Source organism: Maniola hyperantus, chromosome 21 (assembly GCF_902806685.2).
Source record: "Maniola hyperantus chromosome 21, iAphHyp1.2, whole genome shotgun sequence".
In the NCBI taxonomy this organism is placed as follows: domain Eukaryota; kingdom Metazoa; phylum Arthropoda; class Insecta; order Lepidoptera; family Nymphalidae; genus Maniola; species Maniola hyperantus.
Window position 1 is genome coordinate 3433572 of NC_048556.1, and position 16307 is coordinate 3449878.

Sequence of the window (16307 nt, forward strand, 5' to 3'; positions counted from 1 at the left end):
TTTATAATAAATATTCCTTGAAGTACGAGGATGGTTATTATGGAGAGAAAAATTAATAAAATTGTAAGTATTAAAAAATATATTATTAATGAATCGACTGTTAGGCGGTACGAAGTTCGCCGGGGTAGCTAGTACCTAATAATTATAATAAGGAAAGTTCTTAGAAACATCAGCCCTGATGTTTCATTGGATGCATAAATATAATGAATTTGTCATCCGCCATTAAATTTAGGGCGGTTGAGAGGACAGTCTGAGTTATTGTGACTTACTTCCACCGAGCTGTATATCTTGGGGCTCGTAAAAATTATCTATATTTATAAAACTTTCCAAATGCCAATAAATAAAGCTCTGGTTTCTTTGACAAACCACACCTTTGCACGTTCACCATTAATCTTCTTATTTCAGACATTTATTAGGGTACCTCAAAAGGAAAAAAGGAACCCTTATAGGATCAATTTGTTGTCTGTCTGTCCGTCTGTCGGTCTGTCAAGAAACCTACAGGGTACTTCCCGTTGACCTAGAATCATGAAATTTGGCAGGAAGGTGGGTCTTATCCACCTTCCTGCCAAAAGGAAGGTGGATAAGACCTGGCATTAGGGGAAAAATCAGAAAACCGTGAATTTGTGGTACCGGAACGCTAAATCGCTTGGCGGCACGGCTTTGCCGGTAGGGTGGTAACTAGCTACGGCCGAAGCCGCCCACTAGACCAGACCAGAAATTTATAAATTATAAAATTCCAAACCGGGAATTGAACCCGGGATCTCCCACTTACAAGACCACAGTGCTTACCACTGCGCCAGGGAGGTCGTAAATTTTCGCAGTTATGTGTGTTTTAACACGAGTGCCGTAACTTCAAAATACCTGAACAGATTGGAATGTACCATAGGGGTAGATATTGTTAGAATCCTTACATAACCCTGAATAATAATCTAACTATAAATTAAAGAAAAAAAACCGGCTAAGTGCGAGTCAGACTCGCGCACTGAGGGTTCCGTACTGCAGTCGCATTTTTCGACATTTTGCACGATAAATCAAAAATTATTACGCATTCAAATAAATAAAAATCTGTTTTAGAATATATACGTAAAGCCCTTTCAAATGATACCCAACTTGGTATAATAATTTTGCTTTATAAGTTGAAAATACTAATTATTTGTTCAAAACACATTTTTTTTGTGATGTGCCCACAAATTCACGGTTTTCAGATTTTACCCCTAATGTCTGCTATAAGACCTAGCTCCTGGTAAATTTCATGATTCTAGGTCAACGAGAAGTACCCTGTAGGTCTCTTGACAGACAGACAAACAGACAACAAAGTGATCCTATGGGTTCCTTTTTCCTTTTGAGGTACGGCCGTAGTGGGACGAACGCGGCGAAGAGTTGATGATGATGATGACATCTTACCTTAACTAAAATCTCCAGTGCTTCTACATAAGACTTTTCAGTCTCGTAAAGTTCGACCACGACGTGTGTCCGTGTGTCCTGCAATAAAAAAGGATATTGTTATTTTTTTTATTAAGAACTAGGTGATGCTCACGACTTTGTCCGTGTGGATTTAAGTTTAATATGTCGTATGTATGTTGCATAATGCATAATATTATGTCAATTTCCGGGACGTAACCTACCTCTGTACCAAATCTAAATATATAAAAGGAAAAGGTGACTGACTGACTGAATGACTGACTGACTGACTGACTGACTGACTGGCTGATCTATCAACGCACAGCTCAAACTACTGGACGGATCGGGCTGAAATTTGGCATGCAGATAGCTTTTATGACGTAGGCATCCGCTAAGAAAGGATTTTTGAAAATTCGACCCCTAAGGGGGTGAAATAGGGGTTTGAAATTTGTGTAGTCCACGCGGACGAAGTCGCGAGCATAAGCTAGTTTCATATAAATCGGTTCAACGGATGGGCATATAAGAATCCCGTAGGAACTATTTGATTTTCCGGAATGAAAAGTTATAAATAAATAAAAATCATGATTTTTTAAAATTGTTCTCTTCAATAATGAATTCCAGCCCCATAAACTACCGCTATACAAAAACTCACATCATTTAACAGTCCAAGACCCTATTAAAAATTATTACACTCACTTGTATCGACAGAAGGGATGACAGATAATATTTGCGTTCTTTTCCGTCTAAGTAAAATAAACAATACACCTACCTACTTGAAAAGTTATATCAAATTGAGTTCAGTTGTCAGGAGAAACAATGTTTGATCTTCAAAATAACATTTTATTAAGACCTTAAACCAACTATATTAAATAGGTCATCTTTACAACAAACCTCGTTAAAATTTCAATGATATTTCCGAACTATATCAAGTTCCCAAAATACCAAGTTATCTACACGAGCGCTTCAATTCATATGTTATTTTCGGCATTCGGGATTTCCCGTTGGTATCTACCTACATATATATTGAGGTACCTATGTTTTGAGGAAAATCTTCTAAGAAAGCTTTTGCTCGTACAGAAAATAATAATTTTCGACTTATTTCGTGGCTAAACGACATACCTACTACTTAACATTATTACATTTATAATAATATATAGGGTATTCAATACTTGTTGGGAATCTATCGATTTTCCCCCGTCGAGATACACCTACAGTAAAGTGCGACTCGTTGGGAATCTATCGATTTCTTCCTCCATCGAGTCACACCCACAGTAAAGTGCGACTCGTTGGGAATCTATCAATTAATTATTTCCCCCATCGAGTCACACCCACAGTAATACGTACCTACTACTTAACATTATTACATTTATAATAATATATAGGGTATTCAATACTTGTTGGGAATCTATCGATTTTCCCCCGTCGAGATACACCTACAGTAAAGTGTGCCTCGTTGGGAATCTATCGATTTCTTCCTCCATCGAGTCACACCCACAGTAAAGTGTGACTCGTTGGGAATCCTAATAGATAAAAAGGTTGCAACTAATAACAGTGTGACTCGATGGGGAAAAAAATCATGGCACACCTCTTACAGCGTAGTTACTTATTCCAGTGCCTAAAAGGGTAAACAGAATCTTATTTCAAACTGATGTTAACCTCGTGCACTGTATGGGATTAACAAGTTTAGCCTGCACCCAAAGTTTTTGTAACAAGACAGTTCAAGGTTCAGAGTTACCTACGTTACGTTGCCTAATGGTATAAAATATAAATAAGTAAAACTTCTTATTGATTTCTTTAGGTAAGGTAGGTATGTACAGTCACCAACAAAGGTAGGTTTGCACGCGACTATGGATGAATAGTTATCCATAGTCGCTTGTGTACATAGAGCTCTATTGCTGACCCTACCTACCAGAAACTTTGTTAACTTAGTTTCACAAAAACGAAAAACTTGTGCCAAGATATCGATCGAACTTATGACCTTTCGAATACCAGTCCGTCCTCGAAACTAAGCTATTGCAGACACATTGACAGATAGCGACGTATGCTAACAAAGTAACATAGTAGCAACGCCTGGGTAACACGAGGGTAACACCAAGTTAATAACCAGGGAGATGGTGGTAAATATCGGTAGGTAATTAGGTAAAATTGATGAGCAATACCTACTTGTTTAGAAGGCAATCCGAACTTAGCCAGCATGGTGGGGTTATGGCCCAAGTTTTTCTCATTCTAACAGGAAACCCGTGCTCAGTAGTAGGTGAGCGATGGGTCGCGATGATGGTAATGACGATGACAGTTTTAAATCTTGTATGTCATTTATCAGGTAAAGCAAGTGGCAAGGTCAGGTGTCGCTGATTTTCGTTAGTTAAAAAAATTTATTGTACAGTTCGTGCAATTCACGAAGGCTAGTGAACTTTACTTGTGGTAACGTCGTTTACATGGTCATTGCGTAAGGGTGCGTGCATGTCGGACCAATCAGTCGCGAGCAAGCGCTGTCAAACGCACACATTTAGTGTACCTTACGTATACCGATACGACTAAAGGTTCGTACGCACCTGAGCGGCGCGGCGCGGCGCTTCAGTCCGACTGCAGAACGCGTCACCTCAGGCCGCTCGACGGTGCCTACCGCACTACAACTTCAGTACGCGGCACCTCGCGCCACTTGCGCGTCACTTTTATACCCGTTCGCGTACGAGCGCGAAGCGCCGCGCCGCGCCGCTGGGTATGTCGCACTAGCGTCACTGCACTGCGCGTCGCTTCGCTGCGCTTCAAAATATTCTCTCCAGATGTGACGCGCGGCAACGCGCGGTGAAGCGTGGTGAAGCGCTGTGCAGCGCCGCTCTAGTGCGATATGCGCCATACAAAATGATAGAAATGATATTTTGACGCTCTGTGCCGCGACGTGCAGCTCGCTGAAGCGCCGCGCCGCGCCGCTCAGGTGCGTACGAACCTTTAAACACAAGCATGAGTCAGTGGCCTTCGTGAAATGAAAGAACTATACGGTGGTACGGAACCCTTTGTGTGCGAGTCCGACTCGCACTTGACCAATTTTTTATTATTTATTACCTAATTAACGCAGGGACAACTAAGCCAGAATTTTCTTTTAGTGGTTTTTAACAGACTTCCACAAAATGAGAAGATTAATTTTCAACCTAATTTTCATGCGCTAAGGATTCAACTTTTTCTGCCACCAGCTCCTTACCTAGCAGGTAACACCAAGTAAATGTATTCCCATTGTTACGTCAATCTTTAAATCGGTGAAAGTTAATAAAATGGTAACAAGTAACAAAGCCCAAATAGGTAACATTGCAACATTGTCGATCATAATAACAAGCAAATTCAAACCTTATCATTGAGGAATAGAGTTGATAGCTGGATGGAAGTAAAGTAGGTGGTTTGCAATGGTGTCGCTTAGTAGCGTTTCCAGGTTTATTATAGCATTGCACATGAGCTTTGGATATAATTGAAGTGTCTAAAGCTAGGGTTGTACACAGTATAATTATGCTTTAATTTCATCAAAAAATCCATGCTTCCATGCATTTTATCTAGGTACTCGTACTTACACTTATTATAAACTACAAATATTATAAATGCGTAAGTTTGTCTGTGTGTTTCTTACCTTATTACGGCTCAACTGCTAAACCGATCGTAAGGAAAGGTGTAATTTTATAGACTGCATATTGGAGACGGACATAGAGTACCGGAAAATTAAAGTTCTCATACAATTTTTAGAATCTAGGCCAGCGTGTAGAACAAAGTCTTAATATTTACAAGAAATTGGTGGAAAGACGCGCGGACACGTCTTAATCGAGAGCGGGTCGAAGAGTTAAATTATAATAAGACTACGCAGTCGTGGGCCTTGGCTAGTTCTTTCTTTAAAAGTGGCACATTAAAATGGCTCTATAATACTTACTGCCGTACTCAGAGTCACTTAATCGTTACTTAAGTTTAGTTAAAACGAGACAGAGCTATATCTCTCACATAAATCTGTCTCGTTTTAACTCAATCTTAAGTAACGATTAGTGACTCTGAGTACGGCAGTTAATCCCAGACTAATTAAATAACGAATTGATAAAGACATAAAAGTCGCATAAGCTGATTTAAATCTAAAAGACTTAGTCTGAGGCCCAGGTGGGAGCGGGTGCGCGTCCTGCGGGGCGGCCAGCGTGTAGAACAAAGTCTTAATATTTACAAAAAAATTGGAAGGAAGACACGCAGACGCGTCTTAATAGAGAGCGAGTCGAAGATTTAAATTATAATAAGTCTACGCAGTCGTGGGCCTTAGCTAGTTCTTTGTTCAAAAGCGGCCAATTAAAATGGTTCTATAACACTTAATCCCAGACTAATTAAATAACGAATTGATAAAGACATAAAAGTCGCATAAGCTGACCTAAATCTAAAAGACTTAGTCTGCGGTGGGAGCGAGTGCATCCTGCGTAGAACAAAGAAAAGCTTAAATCTATAGAGCGCACTCTGACTTAGACTTTAGACAGAGTTAAAACAAGACAGACGTATATTTCTCACATAAATCTGTCTCGTTTTAAGTCAATCTTAAGTCTGAGCAAAGTCAAAGTATATAGATCTCGAGCCTTAATATTTACAAGTTGGAAGAAAGACGCGCGGCCGCGTCATAATCGAGAGCGGATCGAAGAGTATGGCATCGCGCCCGCTGGCCGCCCCGCAAGACGCTCCCGCTCCCAGCCGGGCCGCAGGCTTAAAACGTAGGTAGATAACTGCCTACCTATTAGATAGGTATACCAGACAGAACGTGAGTAGTCTAGGCTTGCCGGTGACCTTTCTCCATTATTGACTAGTTGGTATCGTTCATTTACATCGGATTCACCTTCGAGCTAGATCGATAGAGATTAGATAACGATACGTTTCAAAATACACAGTAGGCAAAACACCGAATCTCAAACAAACAAGACAAAAAGTACAAAAAGGGATTTGTCCAAGTATTGCAGTGCACAATTTTATTATGGATAGTGATAAAACTAATCCAAAAATTTAAATTTGCTTGATGAAATTAGGCATTAACCTCCTTTTCCTATCAAAAATCACGCCAGCGAATCGAACGATAGAACAACTCCCCAACTTTAGTTACCTAAGTGTTTAAAGCTGTTGAAAGCTTTAAGTAGAGCAAAACTTCAAACAGGAAGGCTAAATTAATTAATGCTCTTCAATAAACTTTAGGATTCACTGTTAAAAGTTTTGATATTCCCTGTAACAACTGAAACTTTATTTTTCGGTTAATTTCAAAACAACTTTAACTAATATAAGGATTATTTTGTTTAACTTTCGTCGGTACTCGGTAATTAAATGGCTTTAAGTAGGACGCCTGCCTACTTATTTAGTTAACTAGCTTATGCCTTCGAAAACTAAACCCCTCAGGGGTTAAAACAGTGTCAATTTTCAAACCCCTATTTTAACCCCTGAGGGGTTTAGTTTTCCAAAATCCTTTCTAAGCGGATGCCTACGTCATCTGTTTTCTATAATATATACTTACATTTATATACTCGATATCTTGATTCAAATTTTAAAACTGACAGACTTTCATACAAATTTCAAACCCCTTAATTTTCTACTTAGGGGCTAAATTTTTCAAAAACCATGATACACATTTTCTATGTTTATAACAATTTGTGTAAATAATACAAAACTAACTGACTTTCATACAAACTTCAAACCCCTATTTCACCCCCTTAGGGGTTGAATTTTCAAAAATCCTTTCTTAGCGGATGCCTACGTCATAATAGCTATCTGCATGCCAAATTTCAGCCCGATCCGTCCAGTAGTTTGAGCTGTGCGTTGATAGATCAGTCAGTCAGTCAGTCAGTCAGTCAGTCAGTCAGTCAGTCACCTTTTCCTTTTATATATATAAGATTATAGATTATGCAATAATATTAAGACGTCATCCAGAGGTCCCTTGCCACCGCCCATGGGCCACCTGTACTAGAACCTATTGGTTTGGTACGTAGCGATGGCAAGAGACCTGATGGTATGACGCTCGTACCGTGGAAGATGGGCAGGTCGCTTGTTTGGGATGCAACGCGTGCAGACACTTTAGCTGCATCCCACATTCAGGCGACCTCCAATATAATATGTGCGTTTTTAAGTAATTAAAATATCACTTGCTTTAACGATAAAGGAAAACATCGCGAGGAAACCTGCATATCTGAGAGTTCTCCATGACCTCCTCAAAGGTAATGTGAAGTCTGCCAAGCCACACTTAGCGCAATACGAAACCTTTTATCTCTATTAGGTATTGTTAGACACACGATAATAAGATCAATAACAAAAGCCACTGACGCCTTAAATTATGCACTAAAACTTAAGTGGAAATGGGCAGGCCACTTGGCTAGACTAAAAGACCAGAGGTGGACAACAAAAGTAACTCTGTGGAGAGGCCCTCGTCGCAAAAGGAGCAGGGGGAGACAACTGACAAGCTGGGAAGATGAGATCTTAAGAACAGCTGGCCCGAAATGGGATTGTATAGCGCAGGACCGAGATAAATGGACATCTTTGGAGGAGGCCTTTACCCAACCTGGGGTCCTTACATGAATAATAATAATAATAATCCTAAAAATACTAACAACTAAATTATAAGTTCAACTAACCAACTAACAAAACATAGATAATTTAAACTATTGTAAAATGTAAGGAATAAATGGCTTTTTTATTTATTTTTAGGTATTGTTCTTGGCAGTTAAATAGTCGCGTCTGACTGAAGTATTGTTCCACGCGCTAGTGTACTGTGTACGGACGTGACACTCACACTAATGCAGATGGCAAACGTGGGGTACGGCGGGGCGCGCGGACTGGTATGTTCTACTCCTACGCGTCGCGTGTCCGACTGACGTCTAAAAATGCTATTGCGACGCATCTTGCGGTTAACTTCAATAACGACTATTTACAGTACGCGGTCGAAAGTAATGTACGGCCTAGTGACATTTCGGCTTTCTAGAGCGTTGTCTCTGTCACTCATACCTATGTGACGTTTTGTCGGTCTCAACGACAGAAACAGTGCTCTACAAATTTTCTATCTCCTAAAGGTCGATGTACATTACTGTCGGCCGCGTACTGTAATTGGCGCGGGCTATACCACGGTGACTATCTTGAGAATAGATACTTTAGTATGCATAACTTTGGATATCAGGCCTCAGCAGCTCTGACAAGCTTTCACAAATTCTCTATAACCCTTACAAGTGGCATCCCTACTTTACTTTGTAGCTCCTAGTCGTCAAGAACCCTTTTATTATACGTCGAAGAAAGCCCTAAGTAAACAATAGGGCGACAGAAAATCACATGACACAACTATTTTCCCCTGTATTTACCTAGACCTACAAGACATTTCCTGGCTAACTGATATAGGTATTAATTTAATAGAGATAGCTCGTTGTGAGGAAAAGTTGTGGATTTTAGAAGTAGGTATAATTTCTTAGCTGTTAATTTTTTTATGAATCAAATAGGTACATATTATAATAAATAACTGTTAATTATAAAGTGACGCAGCAGGCAACTAGTTGCGACGCGGCAAATATAAGTTGCTATAGGGTATGAGTTTGTATGGAACAAGGCGCGGCGTTGTTGCCGTGTCGCGTCGCGTCACGCAGCGCAAACGCAAATGTGTTTGGACCTTTAGTTTGAAGTTTGGGCAACGTTGATAAAATCTGGGGTATCTACTAGTTCATCATCATCATTTCAACCCTTCTTATACTGAGCACGAGTCTCCTTTCGGAATGAGAAAGATTAGGCCATAGTCCATTACGCTGGCCAAGTGTGGATTGGCAGGCTGACACACCTTTGAGAAAATTATGGAGAGCTTGTAGGTATGCAGGTTTCCTCACGATGTTTTCCTTTAGCGATAAAGCAAGTAATATTTTATTGCTCCAAAAAATACGAGGTGCGTGCTCCGGATTTAACCCTGGATCCCTCAAATAGGAGGCCAAGTTCTTATCCACTAGGCTATTACCACTGAAAAGAAGCTAGGATGACAAAATCTACGACATCTACTAGTTATAGTATAGGAATACAAAATCACAAGAACAAAGGCCCTAAAGCCTTCATCCCAAAGACTCGTCTTTGAAGAGTAGAGCCCTTGACTGACGTTTCTAATTGGCGACACTCTTTCTTATGGTAATAGGTACAAGGACTTTCAAAAAACTGGAACAATGGAGTCATTGTCAAAGATTCTATCTGACTAATCTGAAAAAGAATCCGGCGTCAACTAGTCAAATCAGTATATTTTTATCAAACATCAAAACACGCGCTTAGTATGCGAGCTTCTATGAAATACTGGCATGTGACGTCGCAATGATTTGACGTGCTTTTTTAGTCCAATCGGTTTAATTTAAAATTGTTATTACACTCAAAACTAACAAAGGACGTGGATTTTACGTATTTTGGAAGACCTTCTATTTAATAGGTAATCAATTTATTAAATAATTTCTTTTCGAAACTGTATCTAGTTAAAGCAAGTGATCTACACTAATATTATAAAGAGGAAAACTTTGTTTGTTTGTTTGTTTGTTTGTTTGTTTGTTTGTACTGAATAGGCTCAAAAACTACTGGACCGATTTTAAAAATTCTTTCACCATTCGAAAGCTACATTATCCACGAGTAACATAGGCTATATTTTATTTTGGAAAAAATAGGGTTCCGTAAGATATTTGGGTTTTTCGGACACAAGGTGTAAAAAATCAACCAGAAAAGTTACTTATTTTGCGTACGCTGCCTAAACTATAAAAGATAGAACCATAAAATGTTCTAATTAATTGTAGATCTTATAAATATCTACAAAAAAGTCCGCGACACACTATACCCATCTATGTCGAGTGAGGCACAGCAACCATTTTTTTATTTAAAAAATCTTGATTTTTTTTTGGACTACATTTAAACGCGTTTATTTTACTCATGCTATTAATCCTTATCAAAATAAATGATTTCATCACTAAGAACAGTTTATGGAGATAATATTTGGTCTTTGAATGATTAAAATTGGACGTTTGGTTTTGAAGTTATGGCGAAATTAAAATATTACGATTTCTGCTGCACGGCCCGTTGTATTATCTACACTAATATTATAAAGAGGAAAACTTTGTTTGTTTGTTTGTTTGTACTGAATAGGCTCAAAAACTACTGGACCGATTTTAAAAATTCTTTCACCATTCGAAAGCTACATTATCCACGAGTAACATAGGCTATATTTTATTTTGGAAAAAAAATAGGGTTCCGTAAGATATTTGGGTTTTTCGGACACAAGGTGTAAAAAATCAACCAGAAAAGTTACTTATTTTGCGTACGCTGCCTAAACTATAAAAGATAGAACCATAAAATGTTCTAATTAATTGTAGATCTTATAAATATCTACAAAAAAGTCCGCGACACACTATACCCATCTATGTCGAGTGAGGCACAGCAACCATTTTTTTATTTAAAAATCTTGAATTTTTTTTGGACTACATTTAAACGCGTTTATTTTACTCATGCTATTAATCCTTATCAAAATAAATGATTTCATCACTAAGAACAGTTTATGGAGATAATATTTGGTCTTTGAATGATTAAAATTAGACGTTTGGTTTTGAAGTTATGGCGAAATTAAAATATTACGATTTCTGCTGCACGGCCCGTTGTATTATCTACACTAATATTATAAAGAGGAAAACTTTGTTTGTTTGTTTGTTTGTTTGTTTGTTTGTTTGTACTGAATAGGCTCAAAAACTACTGGACCGATTTTAAAAATTCTTTCACCAGTAGAAAGCTACATTATTCCTGAGTGACATAGGCTATACGGGATCTTTAAAAACCTAAATCTACGCGGGCGAAGCCGCGGGGATCAGCTAGTATTTTAATAAAATCAGAAGTTGTGCGTGCCCGGGATTGATGAGAGGTTCGATTCCGGGTATGCATCTTTAACTTTTCAGAGCTAAGTGCGTTTTAAGCAGTTAAATATCACTTGCTGTGACGGTGAAGAAAAACACCGTGAGGAAACCTGCACGCCTGAGAGTTCTCCATGATGTTATCAAAGGTGTGTGAAGTTTACCAATCCATACATGGCCTAAACCCTTCTCATTATGAGAGGAGACCTGTGCTCAGTACGTACCTAGCGGGCCAGCTCTGGGTTGATCATGACAATGATGATCCAAAATGGCCCAAAGCTTGAGCGAACACTTCAATAACGCACTCCTATTTGTTCACGTATATACAATTACGCAAGCAAAGAGGCTGTATAAAAACCCTCCGAGCCATAAATTTCATTGTTATGACATACCTACTCCAACGCAACGTGAAAGGTAAGTATTCTCGTTAATGGCCCTGGATATTGATACTACCTGAAATTATTCTACGTTCTATACTCTACCCATGGAAAGAAGTTAGCATAGACTCTCTCGGCCATGTAATCCCATACAAATGACACAGCCAAAAATCTCAGTGAGCGTGAACCATTTTGAGACAAAATCTCCATTTTAGGCTTCTTGCCTAGAAGATAGATCTATTTTATACTAAAAGTTAAATCACTTGCACAGCAAATCATTCTCGAAGGCTAAGGCCATGAGTCCAGCGCACTGTCAACAAGATATTACTTTGTTGCCACACGTGACTCCAAAACTACTTAATTGGGATTTATCTATATTTTAATAATATTATCTGCTAGTTAAGGTAATTAAATCAAGTGAGAGATATAAAGAGGGGCATTCTGCCGTCACACCTCGACGGAGTCTCTTAGTTAGGTTAGATTAGATTAGATTTAGGTCGTCACAATGTGAAATTCTGCATCTAACCTTGGTGCAGAGTGCAGACGTTAGGTTAGGTTAAAATGTTAGGATTTTAGAATAAATTTAGTAAAAATATATCTTCGTTTCCTTCAAAAATCCTTCTGGCTGCTGCTTACGTAACTTGTGTAACTTTAAAACTAAATATTTTGACAGAAATCTGGCAAACCATAGACACAGGTAGTGGATTCCTAAAACATATCTACACAATTTCATTGACTGGTTAGTATTCAAATAAGAGCATTTGAATACATCCTTCGAAACTACGTTTGTATGGTGCGCTCTACTAATAAATTCCTATTAAATTCGTATCAAAGTATCAGCTGTTTTTATAACGGCGAGTTATCGATTAATATTTTCACTATTATTAGGTACTCTCATGAGATTGATTATAAACAAAACTAGCACAATTTAATGGTAGCGCAAATTTTTCGTAACGATTCACTAAACGTTCTGCTCGTAGTTTATTGATATATTCAATGTAGATAAATGATCGAATTATAAACTTCAACCAAGATTTAGGCTTAGGTAAAAAAGAAATAATAAGTCAAATTTTAACATAGATAGATAGATATAGAAACTACCTAAATTCTCAAGTCACGAAAAAAAGTTTTTTAGCAAAGCTCATCCATGACCCACCATAATACCTACGTCAGCTTTTATCAAACGAAAACAATATGATATTTTAATGTTTTTAACTGATTAAAATAAGTAAACATCGAGATTAATAATTGCATTATTCTGAAGTCTTGTAGTCACCCAAATATTACGTAGAGGTGCTTATGCAATTTAAAAAAATCTAAAAGAAATAATCGCACATTTTGAAAATTGATAACCTATGTAATAGACCTATTCCTAGATTAGTAATATGTATTGGGCTTTCACTGAGTATTATTAGGAATAGAATTTAATTTAAATTTATTAACATAGCAACATCAGCAAAATTGTATGGTAGGTATTAGAAATTTTGTTTCCAGATAAAAATGACGTACGGAACGGCCGGCCCGTCAGGGACGGAATACAAAAATCCTAGAGTAGGTAAAATCATGACGAGCAAAGGCCTAAATTTTATTAAAGAAAGATAAACGTTGGCGCTAGATCCTACACGCCGTTTCTACGGGTTCCCGCATAAAATTAGGGAAAAATAAACACCGGGAGCAAAGCAAACCGAAAAAAAACAAATACAGCGTCCTTTACGAGAGTATTGCACGAGTTTTACTTTTAATAGGACCCGTAAGTACAATCCTGCAAGGCTTTTACGCTTACATAAAATATGCTTAGTACCAGAGAGCTGTTGTAAATTAATAGAGCAGCAAATGGGGTATTTTACACCAAGCGAGAAAAAATCCAAAAAATTATAAACAAGATAATATTAGCAATAAGCAATCGAAAAATGTTACTTTCAGTTTATAAAAAATATATAATGAATTTTATAATTCATTTTAAAGATAGAACAGATTAAAAAATATATATCTATTCTACAAGTATCCGAAACACACTAAGCTGTAGCCGCCATGATGAATCCCGACTGTGACGTCACGATGTTAATGTTGTGTAATGTCACCTTAGCACTTGTTAACGAAATACCAATTGTTTGCTCGACTTAATTTATGTGAACGTACGAAGTTTGCTACTCCATTATTTAACTCAATGCATAACAGAGTACATTGTACACATTTATTTAACCCTTTGTGTACTTAAGTATACGTAAAAGGACATACTACATGTAGGTCTACTTATGCTCGGTTTTGAGCAAAATTCATAAATAAATAAAGTTACAGCTATATACCTACTAGATAATGCCCGCGACTTCGTCCGCGAGGACTTTGGTTTTTAAAATCTCGTGGGAACTATCTGATTTTCCGGGATCAAAAGTAGCCTATGTCCTTCCCCGGGATGCAAGCTATCTCTGTACCAAATTTCATCGAAATCGGTGAAAAGGATGTGCCGTGAAAAGCTAGCAGACAGACAGACAGACAGACAGACAGGCAGACAGACAGACAGACTAAGGGCCGGATAGTAATAAAACCCTTGGAATTGATATATTTATCTTGATTACGTAATGTAGGTATGGGTAAGTACTCATAACTGTTGGTACATACTGTCAACATCATCATCTTCAGCCGACCGACGTCCACAGCTGGGCATAGGTCTTTTGCAGGGACTTCCACATGCTACGTTCTTGCGCCGCCTGGCTCCAGCGGCTCCCTTTAACTAATTTGATGTCGTTTATCCACCTAGTGGGGGGTCTTCCAGCACTTCGCTTTCCGGTGCGAGGTCGGCATTCTAGCACCTTGGGGCCCGAACGTCTATTGGTGTTTCGAAGTATGTACCTTGCCCATTGTCATTTCAGCTTCGCAACCCGTTGAACTGGATGCTACTGTAGTATACTGTATCCGATAATTTTTATTTTTACCAAGCACGACGTACAACCGATCGACGTTGGGGTTCCAAGGTGCTGGAATGGCGACCTCGCACCGGAAGACACAGCGTTGGAAGACCCCCCACTAGGTGGACGGACGACATCAGACGAGTCGCAGGGAGCCGCTGGATACAGGCGGCGGCGCAAGACCGTGGTGTGTGGACCTTACAAGAGACCTATGTCCAGCAGTGGACGTCTATTGGTTGATGATAATGATGCACGACTCTTCAGACTACAACTACATTTTCGGAAGGTTTAATTTTATTTTATAAGCAAGTAGTAAACGAGCATTCGTGTCACCTGATATACAGTGATTACCACTGCCCATGATCCTAATAAGAAGAACATCAAAGAAACAACCATTGCTGGCATTTAGGGTACCTATTTGTTTCTTCATTATATTTTATAACTCCACATAAAAACTTAGTGGGAACACCGCAACAGTTTCCACAATGTTGATTTTCTTACAGAAAACTCGAAAAGTAAGCACCTGTACCCGTAGTATAAGATTTTACGTCTCACCAAACGTTGCTAGAATTCGAGAATCGAAACACAATAACATCAAAGTAAAATGGACCTAAAGAGCCTTGAATTGAAGTCAAAAATTCAATGCCACTGATTTTAATCGCAACGTTTCCGCTTGGAGTGCTGGCTGTAGATGTGTAGACAAACTTGAGCTTTAAAACAAGGCGATTAAGATCCAGTTTACTATAACGCAGAAGTGTTTCGACTCTCGAATTCTAGCAACGTTTGGTGTGACGTAAAATCTTATACTACGGGTACTGATTATTCGGTTTTAAATAGGTAAAATAATAATTATTTTAGCGTTTAAACTATCGTGAGTGATTTCCATTATATATAATATATTTCTACGGCTATACTCACGTAGCCCGACTAGTTTCGAAACCATCCGGGGTCCTTTATCAAGGGGGTCAGTTCGCGCACGCATCGCGCGCGTTTAGACTGCGTGCTGCGCGTGCCGCTACCCGCACAGCCCGTTGTAAGGGTGGCTGAGGTGGGAGGGAGTTAGGTTAGAGTAGGTTATTATTATGTCTGACATCACAATTTTTGCTTTACCTGTTTCTGCTCATTACTTAGCACCTTTTGATTTACTTACTCTCGTCTACATTATGATAATACTAGCTGACCCGCCCCGGCTTCGCTCGGGTGGAATTTTTAAATCAATGTGGGGATTGAATTTCCTAAAACCCTAAAACACGTATTTCTTCATTTGTGACCGAAAACACAAAAACCAATTTACATGCAAATAACATGAAAAATTACGGACTTCCGTACAAACTTTCATCCCCTATTTAAGACCCTTAGTAGTAGAATTTTCAAAAATCGTGAAATATGTATTTTTTATTTCTAATCGAAAGCTTAAGTACCAATTTTCATCGATGTAACTTCAAAAATGACGGACTTTCATACACACTTCCATCCCCCATTTAACCCACTTAGGGATGGAATTTCGAAAAATCCGTTCTTAGTGGATATCTACTTTTTACAAAGAACACACCCTCAAAATTTCATGTCTCTAGGACCAGCGGTTTAGGCTATGCGTTGATATATATGTCATTCAGTCAGTCAGTCAGGACTTTGAATTTTATATATTTAGATCTGTGATACATAATCTTATTTAATACATAGTTGTAAATTTGAATATTTTTAAAAATTAAACGTTAAATATTATTTAAGGAGTAGGTACAGAA

At 38.4% G+C, this 16307-nt stretch overlaps 1 protein-coding gene and 1 long non-coding RNA gene across 5 annotated transcripts in view; one reads left to right on the forward strand and one right to left on the reverse strand.

Annotated features, from left to right (window-relative positions):
* LOC138403852 (uncharacterized) overlaps positions 1-16307 on the forward strand; it is a 365474-nt gene that overhangs the window by 247247 nt on the left and 101920 nt on the right. The gene's annotated exons all lie outside the window — the stretch shown is intronic.
* Positions 1-16307, reverse strand: part of LOC117992198 (rho guanine nucleotide exchange factor 17) — a 128600-nt gene that overhangs the window by 23359 nt on the left and 88934 nt on the right. For all 4 annotated transcript variants that reach the window (XM_034979857.2, XM_069505867.1, XM_069505868.1 and 1 more), the window contains exon 4: positions 1405-1482. In XM_034979857.2, the coding sequence (XP_034835748.1) occupies positions 1405-1482 (78 nt within the window). The remainder of the gene's footprint in view (positions 1-1404; positions 1483-16307) is intronic.